At 42.9% G+C, this 24,921-nt stretch overlaps 1 protein-coding gene across 1 annotated transcript in view; it reads right to left on the bottom strand.

Annotated features, from left to right (window-relative positions):
* The window catches only part of LOC133124624 (teneurin-1-like), a 217,602-nt gene that overhangs the window by 19,015 nt on the left and 173,666 nt on the right, over positions 1 to 24,921 (bottom strand). The window contains exons 22-24 of the mRNA XM_061235984.1: positions 24,363 to 24,595; positions 7,998 to 8,152; positions 271 to 637 (exon numbers count right to left, since the gene is read on the bottom strand). Coding sequence (XP_061091968.1) covers positions 271 to 637; positions 7,998 to 8,152; positions 24,363 to 24,595 — 755 coding nt within the window. The remainder of the gene's footprint in view (positions 1 to 270; positions 638 to 7,997; positions 8,153 to 24,362; positions 24,596 to 24,921) is intronic.

Raw genomic sequence — 24,921 nt, 5'->3', positions numbered from 1 at the left:
CACCTTCTAGACTCCATACCTACTCCGCCTTCTAGACTCCATACCTACTCTGCCTTCTAGACTCAACACCTACCCCCCTTCAAGAACCCACACCTACTCCCCCTGAGAAGCAGTCACAGTGCGCTCTACAGTAAGCAGTCACAGTGTGCTTACAGTACCTGAAAAGCAGTCACAGTGCACTCTACAGTAAGCAGTCACAGTGTGCTTACAGTACCTGAGAAGCAGTCACAGTGCACTCTACAGTAAGCAGTCACAGTGTGCTTACAGTACCTGAGAAGCAGTCACAGTTGGGGTCGATCTTGCAGTCGCACTCGGAGGGCGCCCCAGCGATGACAGAGATCTCCCCGTTGGTGGTGACCTGCTGGATGCGGTTGATCTTCCTCTCGTCAGTCTCGGCGATGTACAGCGCCCCCCGGTGGGACACGGCGATGGCCTTGGCTGCCTCCAGCGTGGAGTGCACGGCCGCCTTGCTCACCAGGTAGTGGTCGATCCCCGGCACCTGGCAGTGGATGGGCCGCCCGGCCACGATGCGCACCTGCTCGCTCTCCGACACCTGGATGACGATGTTGTTGTCCAGGACGTAGAGGGAGTTGTCCAGGGGGTTGACGGCCAGGTCGGTGGGCCACTCGAGACGCACCTGAGGGAGCAGGGAGACGTGTCATGGCGCACACCCCTGTGTCACGCTTTTAGCGGGGCCTCCCTGCCTCTCGCAGGGTCACGCTGGCGTGAAGAGCATTCTGCTGTTTTCCTCATCACACCTTAATCCTTTTCAAAATGTCAGACTGTCACTTCACAGAGAGACAGCTCCATACTTCTCACCACCCTGTCCCAAATTATAATGTCTAGCACGTCACTACTGTATACATCCAGAGAGCACTTTATTAGGTACCAATTACACTTATTTTTTAGACTTCTGCTGCGGTAGCCTATCCACTTCGTGGTTTTGACACATTTTGTGTGTTCAGAGTTGTGCTTCTGCATAACTTGTGCGTGGTTATTTCTGTTACTGTCACCTTCCTGTCAGCTCCTACCAGTCTAGGCCTTCTCCTCTGACCTCACTCATTAACAAGGCATTTTTGCCCGTAGAACTGCTGCTCATCGGATGTTTTTAGTTTTTTGCACCATTCTCTGCAAACTCTAGAGACTGTTATGTGTGAAAATCAAAGGAGGTCAGCAGTTTCTGAGCTAATCAAACCACCCTGTCTGGCACCAACAACGATTCCGCAGTCAAAATCACTTAGATCACATTTCTTCCCCATTCTTACATTTGGTCTGAAAAACAGCTGAACCTCTTGATGATGCTTTTATGCATTTTGTTGCTGCCACATGATTGGCTGATTAAATATTTGCAGTAACAAGCTGGTGTACAGGTCTACCTAATAAAATGATCACTGAGTGTATATAAACTCACATCATACTATATGACATCATATATAGTGATACAAGTAGTACATTTTAAACCAGGTTTACACGTAAGTCAGAAGCACTATACTATCACCATGTAACAGTCAGCCCCCAACAAACTTGCATTGCATCAATGGCTGGGCTATTAAGCATTAATTGACATTATGTACGTAACTGAGAGATATGGGAAAAATTAGTGAGTTGGAAAGAAGTTACCTTCTCATATACAACATGCATTTTAATGTGTTTCTCCGCACGCTGCCAGACTCATTTTCTCGTTAACTGTGTCAGAAGCAGTTTTAGCTGAGCTGAGTAGCCAGAAGTGCGCCCACAGACCACTGCACTGGTTCCCCCGCTGAAAAATGGATCTTCTAATAAGATCCTACATTAACCTCCATCAGATGATTCTTCGTTTTTAATTCATTAAATTATTTTTAACGACAAAGTGAGAGCTTGTTAAAAAATAGGCTAAAAATTACAATGGATTCATTTTGATATGTTGACTCGGCTGGCTTTAGTTATAAAAGAACTGCCACAGGAATTTCAGCTGAACGCAAATGCTGGAAGTTTCTGCTTTATGTAAAATGTCAAGAATGATTGAATATGCTTCACCTCGGTGCCCAACCCAGACGGAGAGTGTTTGTTTTTAAGAGCATCGCAGACTCACTTTAGGGAATCTTTCACCTGTAAAGGTGCTGTGATAAAAGCATATGCAGTACTGTACAGTACAGTGCCCATGGCAGAGGCAAAAAAATAAAAGACCATTGTACTGCAGTCATACATTATTCATACGCTATTCTAAAGGCTCTCAATTTTTTCACCGCTCTGATCCAATGGGTCAGTTATCAATCTTTTATTATCAAAGTGCACAATATCTGCTACCTGTCAGCTTCCATCAGTCCAAGGCTTGGCTGAGATCACGCGTCACATAAAAGCAAACAAAGAGCGCATTGTTCGTGAGATATGTGCATCTCATATCGCTTCGGTCACATCTTCCGGAGCCTACGGCCCAGATTCAGGCTCTCTCATCTCATTTATATTTCATTTTCAATGACAATGTTATAAATGCTACCTTTTATTTTAGTGCTGGGGGTTAGGGGATTCTGCCTTAAACAAGCTTATGGCTGAAACTGATGGGGAATTATGTAAAAAACATCAGAAAACATATGCAACACTTTCTTACATCTGTCACTCTGCGTTAAGGGACAGCTTCAAGTTTCGCTGCGGATTTCGACAGAAATGAAAGATATATCGCAACATAGGTTGAGTTATAGACTCCAAATTCAGTTACCGACTTCTTTAGCCGGAATTACAGAACTCGAGAGCCCCGATTTTAAATGCATGCGACCTCTGTCAATACTCTTATGGTTTCATATCACTGTAGATGTATTTTTACACATAGTATAGTACTATTGAAGATATGCAATCGTATTTTTTATTTGTATTGCGTCTGTGTACCTACGGACACCCTGGACAATGGCAGCAAATGTGGTTGAGGGGGCCTTGCTGGCCAAACAAAATAAATCAATGAATAAAGTCAGTTCCACCATTGGCCCCGGACCTTGCCAGAGGCGGTGCCAGCTCCCGACTGTTGACTGGATGTCCCCTTCTCTTTTTGGGCCGTCAGGACCCAGGATCACCCCACGGCAAGCCGCATCCTTAATAATGCATTAGTGTTTTGACAGGGCACGATGTGGAGTTTGGGATGCGAGCACCAGCCTCTGATCCTCATACGCCGTGCCGTGTCAGCGAGGCAGAGTGACTCCGCGGGGAGTTCACGCCACATCACGGACAGCCGTACGACCGTCCGAGCGGTCCACCCAGCGGCCCGGTGCTAACCACCTCATGTCCCCTCAGAATTAATCCAGTCACTGCTGGATGCAGTCTGACACGACTGGGCACAAAAATAAAGTTATAAATGATTCGCCCGTGTCCTGGTGTCCATGTTGGGAACAGCATATCGGAGTAGAGCGAAAATACCTGCGCAGCTCGAAACCAAGGGACCAGCTTTAGAGCTATTACTTTGAACAATTCATATGAGGTCATCTCAATTTTTTGTACTCCATTCATTTTTGACAACAAAAATATTTCCGCTCATAAACTGATGTCCAAGCTATGCTACATATTTTGCTAAATAGCCTTTTTTCTCTCTGGCACAAAGAGTTTTTCATTGGTTCATCCACCGAGACTTAATTTTTCTTTGTTGTGCATGTGACCAAGGACAGCATGCGCTCATGAGCAAAATTTCAGCCCTCTGAGGCTGACTATATCCCTGTTGGTTTCTATTGGCATCGCTGTCTCCATACATCATACACTCTAAGCTTGAAACAAAGTGGCACACCTCCAGTGCTCACACGCGGTACGCTGTACGGAAACTGAAAGCTAATGGGTCCCTCGTGGTGGGCACGGTGTAGGACCAACTCCCCCCCAAAAATAACAATAAATAAGTTACTGTTAGGTAATGCTCCCCAAAGGGATCTTTACTCATCCGCCCTCCTCTTATTTGAAACACAAAGTGGAATAAATAGACTGGACGGCAGGGGAGCCTTGCTGTGGGATGCTGCCTTCAGTGTGGGGTTGAGAGTGCAGGCAGGGATTTGATATGCATTGAAGGAATTCCACAATTGGCAAAATACATTTTATTATAAAATGTGAGGCTCGCCGGAGATTACTCACGTAGCATCGGTTTTAGCGGAGTCGCTGAAAAGGTTGCCGCATGTGTATTATGTTGGTTATTACAGGTTAGGTTTATTGAATGCTTTCGGTGCTGTGTGTATGCAAACAGCAGGGGAGCTGGAATGACTAACATGTTCTCTGAAATCTAGGGCATTTTTATTTCTTCATGAATACAGTAATTTTGTCAAGTACAAGAGGTTCCAGGAGGATCGCCGCATAATGCCTAATTCTTATTTACAGTTCACGTAAAGAGATATTGCCAGCTCACCACTGTTATTATACATGCATGGCAACAAGTCAAAATGCTGTAGAAAATACATATTTAAGAGATACTGTAATTACAACAAAATGACAGGACCACAAAGGCAAACTATTCTAAGAAGTGTTAAGAGGCAAAATTAAGTGTCAGAACACTGTGCGCTGCTATGCTTTAAGAACAGGCTTTGTGCTGCCCAGAGGAACATCTCGAGTGCAGATGTGACCAGAAAAGCACAATGTCAGTAGTCTTTATGAGTCCTGCACGCTTCTGTGTTGGAGCTATGGTGGTCAGACTGCCTCAGATGTGGGTTTGAATGTTGCTCTCGCTCTCTCTCTGAACAAATCAGTGGGGGGTCTCTCTTTGAAGGGTTCTCGTCTCAGCACTTTCCGGCGTGTTCTTTGAGTGCACCGTACTATAACAGCGCTTTCGTTTGGTGAGCGCTCGCGCGATTCGGGCCACGGCGGGGCCTACAGCGCACCACATCTCTGCTGCCGTAGTCAGGGGAGAAGCTTTTCTCTGTTGTCCCGGGGGAGAACATAAGAACCTCCCAGGTATTTCACCTCTGAGTGCATTCTTTCAGTTTTTCCACAATTAGCATAACACGCAACAGGCATGAACTTTCAAAAATAACTGCTAGTGAATATAAACCTATGGGACCCTATTGATATAGAGTATGTTTGCTTTTTTCAACACTTGCATTGAATATTTAAGACTCAAGTGCCGCCATTAGACACAATAACAACAAGCACCATGTTGTGGCAGAACACAAAAGTTTTAAACTCTGCTATAACTGGGTGTATGCTGCACATCCTTGCTAGAAGCATATTTTGCAAGGACAGCAGGGAAGCCTCAACTATTCAAGACAAGTGCCTGTTGGATCTCTAACAGCAGCAGTGTGTCAAGGCCTCAGTAAAATGCACCATTCAAACTTGCTATGAGCGTATCCCAGGCAGAAGGCCCACTGAATCTCGTGTGACAGCCAACCAGAGTCAGAACCCTTCATCAGCATAGGCATGGTCACTGCTTCCATCCATAATGGATGCAGGAAACATTCACATATCCGAGGACAGGGGGGTGTTCTGGGCAAATCTGTTTTTATTGCTTGACATAAGGAACATCCATTACCCTGGATTTGTCTAGACACGTCAGAGGACATCAGCATTCTGTATACTTTCCAATTCTGTTCCTGGACTATGTATACCCATAGGCTGTTACTTAGAAGCCATAGTAGGTAGTACTATAGCTGCCAAAAGGTTGACTTTTTCAATGACATGTACAGTATGAGGATCTAGGTGCAAAGAAAGCAATTGTGGTGAACTAGCTCTATCATCGTATGATGATTCTCTTCATGGTTTCTAAATTAGTCATATTTCTCGCTTGTGAAGGGTTTTTCCAGATTTTTGCAGAAATATTCTGCTCATCGATTCTGTTCCACTTTCTTGCTCAAGGGTCACGCATACGCATTGTGTCAAAAAAAAGAAAAAGAATAATATTAATTTACTTCCTCTCCATGTGCAAACTGATCTTATGATGTTCACAATTAACCACTAATTGTATGATTAGTTATTTGACTGCAACTCAGCTGCCTCTGGGGACACCACAAGGATATTGATTGTAATCCAAGTTTATACACTGGCTCACAGACGCACAGTGCAGTCAAAGCAGAGGAGTGAACTGACAGCATTTTAAAACCCAGATGCTCTCAGAAAGAAACTGCATTGCTTTGACAAAACTCGATTCCAGGATTTGACAAGAATTGTTCTTTTGAACTCTTTAATTACAAATTATTTGCACAGAAAAACAGTGCTGCAATGACACTGGGGGTGTTTTTTATTGCTTAGAAAGCAAAACAAAACTCTTCTCAAACCCATTCTGTCAATGCAGGAAAATATGTCTCCTTATTGGGACAAGTTTACACCAACGATTTTCAAGCAATAGCAGAGCACATTATTAAAAATGTCCAAGACTAAATTATTCCACAAGGTTTAAACCATAGCTTTTCAATTAATTTAATTTCAGTTACCTTGTTGTAATCCATTTCACCCAATAAATAGCCTTCTATATCAGTTTGGTGCACTGTAAAAAGGTCTGTCTGTTTGAGTCTTGTAATGAGATTTAACCCTTGTGTTGTAGGGTAAAAATGACCTGCCATTATGCTTAACTCAGAGAAAACACCCTAAATGATATTTTTTTCAAATAGATTTTGGGTTTAAAATTCAATTAAGCTGCTTTATTTTAGGCACGGATGGTGCAGTGGGTAGCACTGCCGCCTCACAGCAAGGAGGTCCTGGGTTCGAATCCCCGTCGGCCGGGGCCTCTCTGTGCGGAGTTTGCATGTTCTCCCCGTGTCTGCGTGGGTTTCCTCCGGGTACTCCGGTTTCCTCCCACAGTCCAAAGACATGCAGGTTAGGCTGATTGGAGAGTCTAAATTGCCCATAGGTATGAGTGTGTGAGTGAATGGTGTGTGTGCCCTGCGATGGACTGGCGACCTGTCCAGGGTGTATTCCTGCCTTTCGCCCAATGTATGCTGGGATAGGCTCCAGCCCCCCTGCGACCCTGTTCAGGATAAGTGGGTTCAGATAATGGATGGATGGATGGATGCTTTATTTTAGGGATTTAGTGAAGGCGGCTCATTTTTGACCCTTAGGACAAGGGGAGTATACAGAATGTTAAGACTACACAAGGGTTGAAATCATCTTTTTTTCTCTTAAATAGAAAATATTTGCTTGTTTTATATATATATAAAAATAAGTAATTGAAGTAAGATTTTAAAGTCTAAATAGAAGACATGAATATGTGAGACTGACTTATTTTTAGGTTTTTGCACTGTGCAGGGAAAGAATAACAACATGTACTGTATGTGTTTGCCACTTCCTGCGGATTAAGATATTGCAGAAGGCTTTAAAAACACAACTCCATGTGTCTCTAGTTCAACTAACCACACTGAATCCAGCAGTGCGGGTTAATGTGTGATCAAAGAAGGCATGAGGGTCACTGGAATACAGGTGAGAACTGCTTTGAAATATAGTGAACTAGCTAAAAGCTCTTAAATGGGTGTGTATGTGTGTGTATGTGTGTGTTGGTGCATGAGTGTGTATGTGCGTGTGCACGTGTGGGTATGTACGCATGTGTGTGTGTGCATGTGTGTGGGTGTGTTGGTGCATGCATGTGTGCCTGTGTGCATGTGTATGTGTGCATGTATGTATTGGTGCATGCATGCAAGTGTATGTGTGTGCATGTGTGCATGTCCGTGCATGTGTGTGTGTATGTGTGTGTATGCGTGCGTGTGCATGCGTGTGCGTTTGTGCACGTGTGTGTGTAGGTGTGTATGCACGCATGTGTGTGCTTGCGTGTGTGCCTGCATGTGCATGTGCATGCATGCGTGTGTGTGCATGTATGTGTGTGTGTGTATGTGTGTGTGTGCGTGTGTGTGTGTGCGTGTGTATGCGTGTGTGCCTGCATGTGCATGTGCGTGCATGCATGTGTGTGCGTGTGTGTGTGTGTATGTGTGTGTGTGCGTGTGTGTGTGTGCATGTGTATGCGTGTGTGCATGTGTGTGTGTGTGTGTGTGTGCATGTATGTGTGTGTGTATGTGTGTGCATGTGTGTGTGTGTGTGTGTGTGTGTGCATGTGCCTGAAATGGAGGATGTGGTCCCACCTGGGTGATGTCCATACGGGCGTCGCAGCTTAGTGGCTGTGTTGACGTCAGCCCGTTGGAGCCAATCATCGTTGTTATGACTCCTTTCTTGTCGATTCGCTTGATCATGGTTCCGTCGACAAAATAGACAAAGCCTTTCTTGTCGACGGCAATTCCTGTCAAGGGATACAGGCGTCAGACAGGCAAACTCGCAATGAAAAGATTTTACATGCATCAGAAACAACCTCGGTTTGAATACGTTCATTCTTTATGCATTTCCGTGGCATAATTAGTGTCTTTAGAGAGCACGCTACGGGTGTTTATAACAGTGAGTGCAGAAAGGAAACTAAACCCTAGGGGGAGAAGGCTGAGAGTAAGATACTATATCTGGATGGGGGAACAGAAGTGGAGCAGATTATCAGAGGAGATGTGTGCAAGCTGTGCTGGGCCCCTGCTCCTGCTGCTTTCAGAACAGGAGAGCAGCTCTCATCATGGCCCTAATGATGAGAGAACAGGAGAGGAGGCAGAAGGCATTGTCACGTCTGTGCAAAGGTGAGAGTGCGGGCAGTCACCACAGATGGGTGTTAAGCATCGCTCTGCGATCATTTCCATACTGAAAGAGTCGCAGTGACTCAGGGCAGAGGAGTTTCGAGATGAAGCCTCTCTCTGCCCACGGCTCGCCTCTTTAAAAAAACACGCGACAGGCTCTGTGGGGATGCTAAGTGTCTTAGCGCTCAGAGCTAGTCGCTCGCAGGGAGAGCCGCACATAATTTAATTTTGTTTAATGCAATGTAATGTAATGTAACTTTCAGCAGGGAGCGAGCGGAGCGTTGAACCGTCCTGCCCGGTCGCAATCACGCCACTCAGAACGCTGAGAAATTTCGAATAGCGGACTGATCGAGCGTTGGCACGACCGGCAAAGTTAACTGGCCCTGAAGAGGTCAAGCTGACTGGAGTGAACCAACATTGTGCCCATTAAGTGAAACGGTTCATCGATGCGATAACGATCCTCTGGCTGCTTTAACGCTAATGCTTTATCATTTTTATGGAACTCAATGATATGCCGTGCATTATGAGCGTAGATTCTGTTAATTAATAAATTATGCTATGTTGCTGGTTTGTTTTTCTCAGTTGGAGGAGAATATTGGCTGAGCAATTTAAATTACACTTAGCACTGTTGGGGAGAGACACAGAACTCATTAACACCTCCCTTGCCTCTGCCTGAGTGCCCTTTTTATGGATCACTACAGGCAAAGCAATGTACCCGATTCTTTAAATATAAAATTAATAATGCGCTCAATAAGAAAGTTCTTATACCGCATATGCAAACACAGGTCTGCAGCACGCTACCATTAAATGTCTCAATGTCTGCAGCTTTTAAGCTACAATGCAGGACAAAACTTCACCAGTGGTTCACCTCAGGGAGAGATCTAACATTACTGTCTTATGCAGGGGGTGGCTAATCGTCTCAGGTGTAATTGAAATATTAGTGGGCAGCATTTTTCAGTCAAACAAATGAACAGCAATTGACATGTAAATTAAAAGTTCAGCATGTACATGGAAATATACTGCATTAAATTGTCCAAAAATACTAAGTGCAGCACATTCCATTCTTTGCATTATTCACAGAATAAAACCACTTAAGGTGAAAAGTGCATTTTTTACTGGAGGCCTCTCTTCACAGGCAGAACGTTATCAGGTGCCCTGCTTGTACGATTGCATCAAGCGTCAAATGGATTTTGACTTTCCACTGCAGTGATATCTCAGAGCTTTTCTGCAGTGCTAATGAGTTCTGGGAGCCGAGGTCACGGACCGGGAGATTGATGGCAGGAAAGGGTCACCCCGTGCCCTTCCGTAGGACAGGTAGACCGTTCTGTACAACCTCCTGCCCCCTTTCATCATCCTGCCATAAGGGATGGATGAAACCAGTCTTCTCCTTTATCCCAAACTCCCCGGGGGCATCTTCCTGTCTGCTAGCCCACAGCCTCTCAAACCCCTAAACTCCGCACCCCGCCCTCCCTGCTTCTCGCCTCACTGTACACACCCGACAGACCCCAACTGTCCTCAAATGACGCTTTGTGTCTGACAAGAAACCACTCTTGTTAGCTACAGACAGTGCTACTGGGTAGAGCGCATGTACTTTTGTTAGCGTAGCATATGTAAGGTAGCATAGGCCAGAGGTAGCAACGAAGCATCATTAGTGTGTCTTTCCATGTGACTGGATAATATAAAGACAAAGCATGTATTACAGATCTTAAAAAAACATGTTGGATATTAGTAATGGTTTCTTGCCCCTTACAAAACCACGCGGGACACTAATTAGCTTCTAATTAGTCAAAAGTAATGTGACGGAATTTCCATTTCAAGGCACACAGCGGTGACTGGATAAATCCGAGTGGCTTTCAAAGGCGCTAAAGCATAGCCACTTGGATTTTCTATGAAGTGCAAACAAAATGCTTCATGAGCAGAAAGCTAAAAACCATCAAGGGATGTCGACAACCGCAGCCAGGGAGGACCCCCGCCATTTTATGCCGCTATGTTCTGGGCACTTGGGGGAATGTTTCTGGTTCGCTTCGCTTGTTTGAGCGCCTTGGTTTAGAGAGCTCAAGCATGGTGCTCCAAGGAAAATTCAAATGAGGGTACGGTTCAAGGTAGCGGACCGCTTATATTCATTTAACTTGTTAATAAACCAGGGGCCAAAATTTCATTCGAATGTTATGATTTGTGCCTTGAGGGAAAAAAAAGGGAGTAAAAAAAAGATCCAAGTGTGTCTGTGCCATTTAGCTGCTCTTTTGAAGTGGGCAGGGAACCTCAGACAAATTGCGTTTGTTTGCTTCCTAGGCTAACCTAAGGGGTGGAGTTAATATTGTCACCCTAGTAAACAAGCCATGGCCTCAGAGGGAAGGATCAGGTCTATCAGGAAAACAATGAAAAGATAAATTCACTGATTGTTTTCATTAAAACAGTTCTGAAATTGAGCATTTTTGGAATGATGTGGCATGACATCCCCTGCTATGTCCTGTTCACCGTTGTCAGCAGACTCCATATCTAAAGCACAGATCAACTCTCTTTCACCCCCACAGCAGTCACCACACCTGTGGACATCATGCCCGCTGCATCATAATTTTATCACATTAAAACAGGGGTTATGTTCTCGCTTAAACTAATTTAATCAAGTGTCTCAACATTATATGCTTTTCTCTGAAGCTCTTAATTGAATGCTGGTCTGATGTTGCTCCAACTCGCTGCTGGGATACCCCGCTACACCAGCTAACTGCCTTGAAGAGGCTTACTGTTGTAACACTGCATAATATCTCAACATTACTGCAATTTTTTACTTTTTTAACACATTTGACCTAATACGATGACATAGACATATATTATTTCACATACTGTAATAAGACAATGACCTCTCAGCTGTTGGTTCAGCTGTTGTTCAGACCAAACATCAAGGGGGAAGAAATGTGATCTAAGTGACTTTGACTGTTGAGTGATTGTTGGTGCCAGACGGGGAGGTTTGAGTATCTCAGAAATATATCCTGGTATTTTCTTGCAAAGCAGTCTCTAGAGCATAGTGTGAAAAAGCAAAAATAAAATCATCCAGTGAAGTGCAGTTTTATTGGCAAAAATACCTTGTTAATGAAAGGTTAGAGGAGAATGGCTGGACTGGTTCAAGTTGACAGGAAGGCGACAGTAACTGAAATGACCGGGCTTTACAACAGTTATATGCAGAAGAGCATCTGTGAACACACAATGTGGGCTACAGCAACACAATACCAGTAAGTCTAATAAGTCTAATAAATACCAAATAAAGTGGTCACTGAGTGCAAAAGAAAATGCATTTCTTAATGTGATCTAAAAACGAAACTTAGAGCTATCTAAAAAATGTATTATCATTCAGCTTCAGCTGAAAGCAAACTGAGTCGTATTATTTTAAAATAATCAACAACACAAACTGTCCTTCCAGAAATTTGAAATCCTCTGTAAGTTTAACAAACACTCCAGAGTGGGCAATGCTTATATGACCAAGCTAAATAAAAGCAATTAGTGTACTTTTTTGGGCAAAAATAGTCTTCTTACAATGGCAAGCAAACCAGATATAGGATGAAAATAATAGCAACACAGGATTAAAATGCTTCTGTGCTGTATTTTCCAGGGCCAATTTCTTCCATCTAACCGGTCAAAATGGTAACAGCGGTATTTCCACAGGTTTTGTGGGGCCGTTCAACATCTTCTGTGGAAATTATTATAGCCCAATCTGTTTACGTACGTATACTTCTGCAGCCCTCAACAGAGAGTGGGCTAAAGCTGAAAGAGGCTTGAAGGTCACATGCTGACTTTCTGGATGCGTTAATACTACGCTGAGCTTTGGTTTACACGTCAACCCACAACACAAATGACTAAAAATAAATCTTTGTGTGAAGAGTGAAACCCATTGAAGGTTGAAGAATTATTTAAAATCACACTCTTCACTCGTGCTTTAAAATGTACTCATTTCGGCTCCAAAGAGGTGGGCACGCAGACACCCGTGTGTGCACGCACGTCCGCACACCTTTAAAAGAATCCAAATTACGCCGTTTGGAAATGCATTGATTCGGACAATGCTCTCAAAACAGTGATAATGTTGCTTTGAGGGAGAGGACGATGCATATTTTCTCTGACGGTGCTCACCTTAAAACGCGCTAAGCTGTGCTTTGAAAATAGCTCATCCTAGCCTGTTTTCATAAAACCACTGCATGTGCTTTGAAAATAGCCGATCCATTACCATGATGCCACCATCTGACAAAATCAATATATTAAGATGTAATAATAAAATTGTAACTAATCTAAACAACTGACAAACCTAGACATATGCCTATGCTACTGTGTTGTACATTTATAGTAACTGCCAGAGTGGTGCAGAGCCCACAGACTAAAATAGAATTTAATTGCTGTTTTATGAAGAACACTGCAGTGAAGCTCATGAACCAAATAATGTAAAACCCATATAAGGGAAAATAGATTTTAACAGAATCCCAAAAGTAGTACAGCAGATGTGTCCAAGAGACATATTTTGAATTTTCCACAACACAAAAATGTGGACTAAACTTGACAGACTTTGTATAGCTGTACAGTATCTGTACACAGGTATAGCTGTAACAGTATACTGTATGCAAATACAGTACATGTATACTGTATATATCTATAAATTACACTAATGTGCTTAATCTTCAAATGTGTTGACATTATTATCCACATGCAACGAAGGTGCTAATGATATTACAGAAAATCTCACAGAACACACTTTTGTACAACTTAGGGTCAATCAATACATCAACAGTCTATTGTAGTTACTCTAAGAACAGCAATTCCTCTAATCAAGTGAATCTCGGAATGTCTATTAAACACACGTACGTACACATTGTCTAACACAATGAAAACTCTGGAGATGGTGTGGTGTACTACAATCATCCAGCTCTTTGTTTTTATTACGATCACATTTCACACATTAACACCAATAACAAAGGAAGCCAGCAGGGCCCCTGTGGAAGTCTGACTAAGAATGTGAGAACTCATCAAGGAAATTACAGGCATGACATGTGCATGCAAATTTTGATTATCAGACCAAAGAGAAAACCATAACTCCATCTATCCCACTCATGCGGATGTTTACTTGGATTCCCTGTATATTTCAACAGGGTTTTGCTCTCTGATACCGAGGAAGTCCCCCCCCCCCTTGCAAAACTGTATTACAGACCAAACATAAAATGAATTTTGATGATGATGATAATTAGATTCATGAAAATAAAGAATTTCGAACAACCTAGTAATTATTTGTTGAAAAAAAGGAGAAAAATGCAATAACACACAGGCATAATATGGAGTAATGGTACTGTATGTAAATTATATACTGTACATTGTCTATGGTCCATTATTTAGTAGTAAGCTATCAATCATATATTTGTAGGGGACAGCACAGGCATCCTCTGTGCAAGGTTTACTGCTTCATACAAAATGAGCTTTACAAATACTCACCTCAGAAAAAGAATGAATGTTAAAATGAAATAGATTCTAAAGTTTCTTACATGAGATAATGCACAAGATTATCATCAAATTCCCACCAGCAAGTGCGCCTTTTAGGCGAGACAAAATGGATCAGATTTCAAAAGAAACTTTTGAAATTCCAAATCTCAGTGCATCTTCAAATATATCAAAGTAAAATGTATAATTCAGGAAGAAGGCAGGAATCTACATCAAAGCGCTTGTCCACGGGCATTGCTTTCATCGTAATGCATGTACAACAGAAAAACGAAGAGAAAACAGGACAAAAGTCCATTTTTCTGTTCTGCAAAGATGGAGTGAAAACAGCATCCAGTTTATTTTCGCATCTGATAGTACATACTTGTGGTTACAGTGCCAACTGATGGAGAGAGGATCTGCTGGACATTTGGAAGAAATCTCCTTGCAGGGCAAGGGCAGCAGTTCACAACTAAACACACAATTTAATTTGCTCCCGTTTCCTCTCTTCTCCCACATGGACAGACTCGACTGTCGCCCACTGAAAATCTACTTCATCAACGGTTCACTACGAGCCTCCCTCAACGCAAGCTCCTCCAAAACAAATAAATATAACAATGTTCTCCTGTTACCACGGCGAGGCAAACTGACCCAGTTAAGTTAATGGAGTGGACACGGTAAGCAATATTTTAGAGGACGCTTGTCCCTTTCAATTATCAGAAACATCAGGTGGGTCTCAAGCGAGTGGCAGTTCCCCCCCATGGGGACCAGAACGAATTGACATGATTGATACACCTGCTGTTGACATAACAAGACAAACCCGAGGAAAAAAAACATCTGTGCTCAGGAGAGTTGCTCGACTTGACCTTTCCTGTCACTTCTCTATTCAGACACACTGCAAAGCTATGGTGTACACAGTGATTATTATTAATGTGTTTCAGATTTCACCAATATGAAAAATCAGACACCAGGTACAAAAAAAAGAAGATTAATTTTCTTCACGATACAACAAGCAAAGTAAAGACAGTCATAAAAAAACGGAATTTTTAAATTCTCATAATTCAGGGAAAATATGTCAAATATATTCAAGTTGACACTGTCATTATTTAAATTTCATGCTGCAGGCAATTTCAATAAAAGTGTGGAATTGTCAAAGATGGCTGTAGCTTCAGGATATGTAAACATATATGCATAGATAATGGCGACGCTTAAAAGCTGTAGATAAAGATAGATTTGAGAAATGTTCAGTTAAACACTGCCTATAAATATATACTTTTGAGACCTCCATGACATTTAACAAGAGCTTAGGAGCCAAAGCTACATATTGTGGATTCAGCCTTAAAATATGCACACTAATAAGAACAGACTAATTGGGCAGTGTCAAATTAATGTGCTTAGAAGGTTCCAGAAGCTATTCAGCTCAAAGAAGAAAGGGCTGTATAAATGCAAATTGAAGAGGAAAAATGAAGAGGGAGTGGGGGATGATTAGCATATCATTTACATACTTGCTGAATCATACAGTTACAAGGTTGCATTGGCGATGCTTTAGTAGCACCTTCAGTATCTTCGAGGTTGACTACCCTTTGGATATTTTATATCCAAGAATTCTGACCCCACAATAATGAACTTTAGCAATGATCTGTGGAAAGTGCCAGCGCTTCTGTCTGAAAGGGGAAAGAATGAACAACATAATGTTAAAAAGTGGGGCATAAAAAACATTCCCCAGGAATGTTCCATTCAGTGACTGACACACAGTGCAGTCTGTAAGTATTTAGACAGTGGTACAATTTATGTTCTTTTGGCTCTGTACTCCAGCACATTGGATGTGAAATTAAACAATATGCGGTTAAGGCACATACTGTCACCTTTAATTTGAAGGTAGTTACATCCATGTCGGGTGATCCATGTAGGAATTACATCCCTTATCATACAATGTATGTCCATGTTAGGAGTAATTGGACAGTTTCGTTTCTCAGCTGTTTCTGATTAGTCAGGTGTATGAAATTGCTTCCTTAGTGCATGTATAAGAGAGCTTTTAGTATCTAGTCTAGATTTTAGGCTTTTGATTGCTTTTGGATTCTGAACAGGAGGACCAGAGTTGTGCCAATGACAGTCAAGGAAGCCATTACGAGGCTGAGAAATGAGGAAAAACAGTCAGAGACATATGCTAAACAATATCTGCTTACCAAAATAAATTGTTTCTAGCCATGAAAATAAATATATAAAATCATCATTGACCTCTTCATTCTGTTCCCAAGCACATTTTAACACATTAACATCTTATCATTAAAACAATATCACACTAAAATCTCTTTCAAGCATGAATGATTCTTCTTGCTACTCCGTTCTGTCATTTCCTCGGCAAGCTAGGGACTAAACAAACTTCACTGCCACTTTCCTCACAGCAGGAGAACACAACACAACATCCAAATTTCATTCCGAATTCATCTATGTTGACAGGTGATAACGAGAAAGTAATCACAATTACCACCCCCAACCCCCTCAAAAAAGTTTCTCATTGTTACTCCAATCCAAACTCGCTGCACCGAAGACGCGGTACGCTCACAGCTCTCCCCTTGACACCTGGCCGAGGGAAGAGGCTTTGTAATACTCTCCGTTATGAAATGTCAGCCGTCACGGAGAGGCTGCGGAGGGATACGGGGGAGGGGAGCGACGGGGAAGGCGCTCAAACAGGGTCAGAGGAAGCCTGTCACCGCCGCTGTACTTATCCTCCCTCCCAGGCCCGTCCCGGAGGAGTCACGGCCGGATGCGTGTCGCCGGGGCGATTACCTGGAAACAATGCAATAAACGCTTAATATATTCCTCCTCGGAAGGGCGGAGACGCCTCCCCGGACCCGGCCGGCCCTGCTTCGGCTCGACCCGCGACAGCTGGCTGTCAGGCCCGCTCCCGAGCATACATCAAAGAGGCCCGCTTAACGCGCCGTTAATCTGCGCCGCTCCCGTTCTGAAACCGGCCCGCGATTAAGTCCTCAAAAGCCCAACGTGGTGTAGGAGCCGGCCTCGCGTGACAGGCGACGGTCAGCAACATCCATTCGGTTTCATTTCCAAACTGCGGGGCGCAGAATGCAGCCTACAGTGTTTTTGAAAAGCTGTCTAAGGTTCACTCGAGGACTTCGGCACCGCGAATCCATTCACAGATCTTCCCAGGCGAGGAACACACCGCATCTAATGCGTAAAATGCGAAGATCTGAACGGCAGGTTGCGTAACGGCAGAGACGACTAAGAAGAAATGACAGGAATCTATTCTGACATTTTGCCCGGATTAGGAGCTCTGGCTCTAAACAAGAAATTTACTGCATGTCCCTGGATTTACCCACGTAAAAAACCCCCCAAAACAGATTCAGTACGCGATCTATAAATAAAATCAAACCGGCTCAGCCTCTTTGCCAAAATAAACACAAAGACAAAACATAATAAAAACATAAATAAATAAAAATGAGGAGAGGAGGCTGGGTGGAGGACAGCGTCCCGTTTTCATTGTGAAACCCTCCTCTGTCAATCAGCGTGACTGACAGACGGATGGAGGGAGCCTGAAGACTGCTGTGACAGTGAAGGAGCGGCGTCTAAGAACCTGCCAACATTCTTAATTGATTCATCGCTTGACTTAGTGCAGCGCACACCCAGGTCTTCCTTCATAATTCAGCCCCTGCGTTCCACTGTCTATTGTGAGCTGAAGAGAGAGAGAGGTAGAGAGAGAGGGCGGGGGAGAGAGGGAGCGAGACAGTGAAAGAGAGAGAGAGAGAGAGTGAGGAGAGAGGGAGTGAGACAGTGAGAGTGAGACAGTGAAAGAGAGAGAGTGAGAGGGATAAAGAGAGAGACAGAGAGAGAAGGAGCGAGAGAGAATAAAAAGAGTCAAACAAAAAGTTTAACGTTCCATAATTTGGTGTCATGGGTAAGAATTCATGGTTGACAGCTAAATCATGAAGTTCTCTCTCCCACATCTCCTTTCTGTGTAATTACCTGTACGTATAATGTGACATAATGATTCCATGCTATATTCACTTTCAGGGAAAAATTCAAAAGCTCTCATACTAGTTCCTGGAATGTGGGCACAATTCTGAATTTGAGTCTGTTCTGTTCATTAAGGTTTTTATGGAGTAAAAGGTTAACCATGTTCAGCAAACTATTCCTCAATTTGAATTAAAAGGTGAAATACCCTAAGGTAAAAACAAGTATACTTGCAATAGTATACTTGCAGTGTTATGATCCTAATTTCTGTCTGTTAGTTTATTTGGTATTTTTGTAAATGTATTCTTTTTCATATTCAGGTCTGGTTTTGTGTTTACATTCATTAGTCTTCGCACTCGTCTTCCCCTGTGATGTCTGAGTCTGAATGTTTTCTGATCCCGAGTTACTCCCCTGTCTGCGTGCTCCACTATTCGGGTGGTTTCGGAATTTTCTGGTTTCCCACGATTCCTTCCGTCTCGCTGTTCTTGCTTCTTGCTTTCTCTCCATTTCATGTTTGTAGATAGCACTAATATACTAATCCCTGCTAACATAATTATTACAGTACCTGCACTCCACTGTGCAATTGTCTACTCTCTAGTACGGAGCTGTTTGTATTACATGTGTGTCTTTGTGAATCCAGTCCGCGTTTTTGTTTCCCCCTCTTTATTGTATTATTGCCCTTTCATGTTTCTCACCTGATGTTTATTTGTTAGATCGCCCTCACTCCCATGCCCCGCCTAGTATGTCTCATTCCTCTGTGTATTTATACCTGTCCTTTTCAGTTGCACCTTGCTAGTTCGTCTTGTCCTGTTTTTGGGTCCCCAGCCCTTGAATTCCTTCCCCCGATTCTAGCCTTCTTGCTCCCGAGCCCTTGCCCTTGTGGCATTGTGTCCCTGTGTTTCTTGTTTTCTGGATTCCTGTTTATGACCCCTGCCTGCTTCTCTGGACTATCCTCTTGTTTTGTGGAACTCTGTACCTCTGCCTTGTTTGGACTGACCTCCTGGTTTTTCTTTGCCTATTTTGGATTATTCTCTGTCTGCCCCTTCATCTGCCTTCATCAACCTCCCAATATCTGCTATTGGTTCCTCTGCCTCTACCTCCTTCTTCTCTTGGACCATATATCATAGGAGTTCAGTGTATTGGACACATGCTTTTTAGATAAAGTACATTTAAATATAATTTCAACACATTTATATTCACCAATTTGATTTTAGAAGAGATGAGAACTTCTGAAGTTGTATATAATACATCCTTAATGGATATTTGATCTAGTCAACTATGCAGTTTAAATTTTAGCTTCTTCCATGAATGAAAAAAAACAAAGGAATGGGGCAAACCCTCCAGATCACCCACAATGGTTTACTGGTTTACTGGTGCTGGTTTTCAGAAAATGGTTTTCAGAAAATGTACTCGACGTGTTACTCTTTCTGAATACAGAGTGAATCTAAAATGGCCCCTGATAGAGGAATGTGAATTACAGTACAGTGCAGGTGGGATTCACACATTTGTGCCCATACAAAACAATTTTAAAAAGAGACTGTGCTTCTCCCCAGCTTTGGAGCAGAGGGTATAAAAGGTGACAAAAGCAGTTTATTTTCTGCATACAGTATGTGGCCTCTGAGACAAACCAAAGACCATAAAACACAGCCTGCAGGCAACCAGAAGAGAAATGAGGAAGAGCCCAAGCTCCACGAGGGCGACAGTGATTAACTTGGGCCGGAGCTCCGGCGTCTAGCAGGCCATTATAAATATTTCTGATGTTATGAGGAGAGCAGGCGAGAGGGCGAATGCCACATTTGCGCAGAGGTGGTCTTAGCTCTGCTCCACCTGTTCCAATTTAAACTGGCCCTGCACTGGCTGGGGACTGCTGACCGAGCAAAAAGAGATGTCAATGTCTTAATGTATCAACCTACCACAGGTTACATTTTCAGCACATGATATCTTCCTTATTTAGATCAGATTGAATACAAATTATTTCCAATGTTGGGTGGGGCTATTCATTTTTTATTCATGAATAATGGAGCCTTCTGTGTATTATAACCATATGTATGAAACTGACTGATGGTACAACAAGAATAACCTGTCAAAAAGACAGAAAATCTGATACATATGCTGCCATACTGCTGTATGGTTCAGCTACAGTACACTATAGAGTATGAGCAACATCAAAGAGCACTGTGCAGTTTACCTCTACGCATGCATTTGCTTCTATTTTCTAACTAACTCGAGGTTCCTCAACATTCGTTTACATAATTCCTCCCATCTCCCGTTCCACCACCCCCTCAGAATTTCAAATGCTGCCTGCAATGACCCCCCCCCCCACACACACACACACACATTCACATATATACACACACATACTGTAGGAGTACCGCTCTCTTTCTGAATATTTCTCTAAGCCCTGTCACATCGGTTTTTGCCAGTGTAACGGCATGAGTCAGTGACAGGGCTTTCTGGGGAAAAGAAAGCGGAGGCCTGTGCGGGCCAGGCCGATGCTGTGGCTATGTGCCGTCCCCCGATAAAGGCATTAGTCTGCCACCTCCAGGGCCCGGGGAGACGACACACGGGCGTGGCAGAGAGGGGCCCTGTGTGGGTGCTCTCGCTAAGCCGATCCCAGTTCGGCGGGAGATAAGAGCGGGGGGGGGGGCACCACCACCTCGCACACACAACAGACAACAAACACTAATAACTCCTGGTGCCTCGAATCAGGAATCAGCCGTGACTGAAAGCAGCGGCGTGCTGATAAATCCCAGTCCGGCCTATCTGTGCACATTGTTCTGGACCTCATTTAGCTTCTGCGCACATGAGCTGTGGAGCCAGGGCAGACAATCATTTTCGCCCCCTCCTCGCCAGAAATAAATGTGCCTTTGAACTTCAAAGACAGAGTGACTTGAGGACAGTAAATACGCACAGTGTGCAGTACTATGAGGACCAGGCTGGCACATAAGCCAACTATAAAGACTGACAGCACTCAAAGCTTTTCCAGCAATGCACTGGGAACTGCAGGAGGAGAATACTGGGATTTTTCATCCTACGCAATTAGAATTATGCTAATTGATTGTGGAGAGAAAAAGCCTTAAGAGAGGAATAAACACACACATACACGCACATAAATCTAGTTCCCACTGAGAATGTTCCCTTGTCTTTCATTATAAGCATGCAAAGACCGCAAATTATTCTGGAGACTAATACAGTCGGACACAACACGACGAAGGCAGAATTTAAAGCAACTTATTACTGTTATTTTTAACCGGGTTCACATGTGAGTGAACTCCAATCTGCAGAGAGAAAGCACACTACGGCACTCCAGCGCATGGGCAACATTACTGTACAGTGCCCGAGTGGAAATCAAGCGAATTCAAAAATAACTAGCATATGCTGGGGTGTTTGATTTGATTCATCTTCAGGAATGGGTTGCATGGGGGCGAATTTTGATGTTCCGCATTTGCCGGGCGCGGAACCAAATGAGAGAGGCGAGGAGGCTGTTTTTCTTGGGGGATTGACATCTATGATATGAATGGGTTTAAAGCAGCTGGCGACTAAGCGATAAGCTTTACATTTATCTCTCCCAAAGCCTTCTTTCCTCGCCGTGAGCCGCGGAGTCCGGACTGCAAGGGCGAGATCGGCGCGCCCGGGTCTCCCAGATTGATGGCTTTCCCACCGGTGGGCGCGAGGCGGGAATGCTTTCCGCGGGACTCGGATGACGGAACGCCCAGGGTGTGGTTATTTTTTTATTTTGCCGTGAGTCACTAATCTAGGTCCACAGCCAAGAGGGACATGCTTATGGTCAGCTGTCTGCCAGAGAAATATCATTCATCAAGTAACCTTGGATATGGAAGTGAAGTCTAGAGGGGGAGTCCTCAAACCTGTGATGTGGGTGTAACATGTATAGGACTCTATCTTCATAGCCTGAGGACGTAGTCCAATTTAGGGCGTGGTCAGACATACTTTTGCTATTTTGAACGTGGACAGTTCAAGAGGTAAGTATTGTACACGGCTCAAAAGAGATGGACTGAATTCATTAGTAGGAGTGTCTTGACTACAAAATGCGTTTGCCCTTATTGCTAATTGAAGAAAAGGATTTAGCAAGACGTCGAACAGACAGATTTATGTGTTAGGAAAAATAAAAGAAAAATAAAATGAAAAAGAAATAGTTGGAATTGTATAATGTGGTACAAATCTGTTTTCATTCCTGATTTTAGTTTATCAGGTTTATCTTTCTTAGACTTTAACTTCTACTTAAAATTATTTCACTCCAGTTATGGAGTAACAGGTGAAATCAGGGTCGTTTGAATCGGTTAAAGTATAAAAAGTATAGAAATCTGGTCATTGTCATTTAATACAACTAAGAACAGGGTTAAAAACATGCATTAAAATGAAGACATTTAAATCAATCCCGTTTTTTTTTTTTATTGTAGCCAAAGGAAAAAAATAAAAATGTCATGCACAGTGAATCCCTGGGGCCGTATTTGAAAAACATTGCAATGCATTAAGGTGATTTAAATGTCCAAATAAAAGCAATATTCGCTGGAGAAAGCTTTGGATTTCATTCAATGAAATAAACCATTAAGTCTGCTTACCAGGCAATAGATGAAGCAGCTCTTTTGCCAGGAGGCCCATTTGTGTTCAATAATTGGCATGCAGTTCACCATCACGCCTTCTAAACTCCTGGAATGTGTTGTCATTTATGTCCACGATATCCATGACTTTTGGCAAGTTATGCAACGTGTAACAATGCCACAAAAATAGTCAGGTCATCTGAGGGCTGCATTGTAATATTCCACCTGACTTATGCAAAAATATTATGCCTACTACAAAACCCTTCTCTATTATGGTGTGAGCTATAGAACCAGTTTTCCACTGAATTACAATTCACACACTATACTGTATGTGTTATCAGACATGTATACAAGTATAACAGATATGCATTGTCCCAAAATTGGCAATTGACCAGGTTTATCCGTCATTACTGTGATTGTCTATGGATGGTCATTATGATATTTTGGATTTTTTATATTTTTGATGAAAATACACAATAATATTATTTGATTTTGTAACCTTGATTTGTATATTCATGTTTATTTGTATCCCTGTGTGTAGTAACAGACAGGATGGTGTATCCATGTAATGTAGCAATCTATGTAGGCACATTACTAATATTACGCCATTTAAATAGCAATGAAACTGCTACATGACTTAAAGTAAGACAAGATTTTGGTTGCCCATAATGCAAACGCATTCAGCTGCATCAAAATAGCAATACACTGATAATTACCCTGACCACACCTCATTCATATACCAACCCGCCTAAATAGGCAAAGGTCATTTTCCATTTGATGTGTGGAAAATGATGTCTCTCTGAAACTAGCAATGGCACTTGCATTTGGGTTAGCGTCGCATTGCACCAAGTCCTCGATTGAGCCCATAAAGTTCTCATGGCTTTTCACAGTGACCCACAGGGGAGGTGTGGAAAGTGCAAAACGGATAGCTGACATCCAATAAACTATGCTGGATTCAGATTTTGATATAAAAAATAAACGTTTCATTTGAAATACATAAATAATAAAAGAATCAAACAGAAATAGCACGTTCTGCCATATTCTGTGGCTTCAAAGATAAAATGTTAAACATATGGGCTTTCTCTCTGACATAAATCTGACCAGTCTGTTTTGGTTCATAGCCCTCGTCTCATAATAAAAGCACATGCAATTGAGGCTAGAATTTGGCCTCCATGTTCTGGTCATAATGAGAGAATTCAAAGGGTAGGATTCATGTCGACATTTTGGGAACACTTTCCCCCTCACTGGACTGGCTCGTTTTCAAATCTTTACCCTCGGCACAAACTCAGCACTTTGCAGTCAAATCATGTAGTAGATACTCTTACTGACAGCAATCCACAGGATATGGAGCCCATCAATGTTTCAACCAGCACCAATAGATCGCAAAATCAAAACAAAACAAAACAAAACAAAACATAGCATAGCATAACATAACATAACATAACATAACATAACATAACATAACATAACATAAAATAACAAAACAAAACATAACAAAACAAAACAAAACAAAACAAAACAAAACAAAACAAAACAAAACAAAACATCAAGCTAGAACAAATATATTACCAGTAATAATGGAAGAGGTGGACAATCTGCATTCACAAAGTAAAAGTCCCCCCTAGTATCTTGTTCCAACCACCCAGATTTGCTAATTAGCACATATCTCCAGCCAGGAGGTAGAAGTGGGGAAACACATGGCTCAGTTCATGGGCGGAAGAAACACCTGGTAGGACTTTTACTTTCAGATGCCAGGACTTCCCAGCCGCCCTCTGAATAAGGGTCGGTTCTTCTTCCAGGTTGGAGTGGCTTTCTTCCCAGGAATGAAGCACTGTGACCTGCTGAGTCTACTGAGTCCTACCTCGAGGGTTGTTGAGCAGGGCCTCCGACGCCTTCCCGCCATCTCCGCAGTGATCCTGGTCGAAGGGCAGGCACTGCTCCCCGGTGCCGGCCACCACCTCCATGTTCTTGGCCAGGTCTTTGGGCTCGGTGAGAGTCCGCAGCCGGTACACCTTCCTGCTGCTGGTGTCCGAGAGGTACAGGGCTTCCGATACCGGGTCCATCGCCAGGTAGTACTTATGGGCCGGGCTGGTGCTTTAGAGATACAGGGAGCTCTGTCAGCTTGGGTGGTGGTAAAGGTTGAGGTAAGATAGTTCCAAACAGGACAATAGCCAGTGACTGACTAAAATCTTTTAGTAAGGCAAACACGCATTTCAAATGAATCCTGAAAATTTGTATGGTAGTTTTTATTCATAAGCATATGGATGCAGGTATGCATTACTATGGAAGTCTTAGTCATTGTGGCTGGATAACAGCGTCTGCCAAATGCCAATAATGTAATGTAATGTAATGTGTATATTGGCTAATTAGCATAGAGCGATAGTCTGGTAGCACTGAAGCCAGAAGATTGTTATCGTAAG

Source organism: Conger conger, chromosome 3, assembly GCF_963514075.1.
Source record: "Conger conger chromosome 3, fConCon1.1, whole genome shotgun sequence".
NCBI lineage: Eukaryota > Metazoa > Chordata > Actinopteri > Anguilliformes > Congridae > Conger > Conger conger.
Note: the sequence above shows the minus strand (reverse complement) of the source record. Positions and strands in the feature narration are given on the sequence as shown.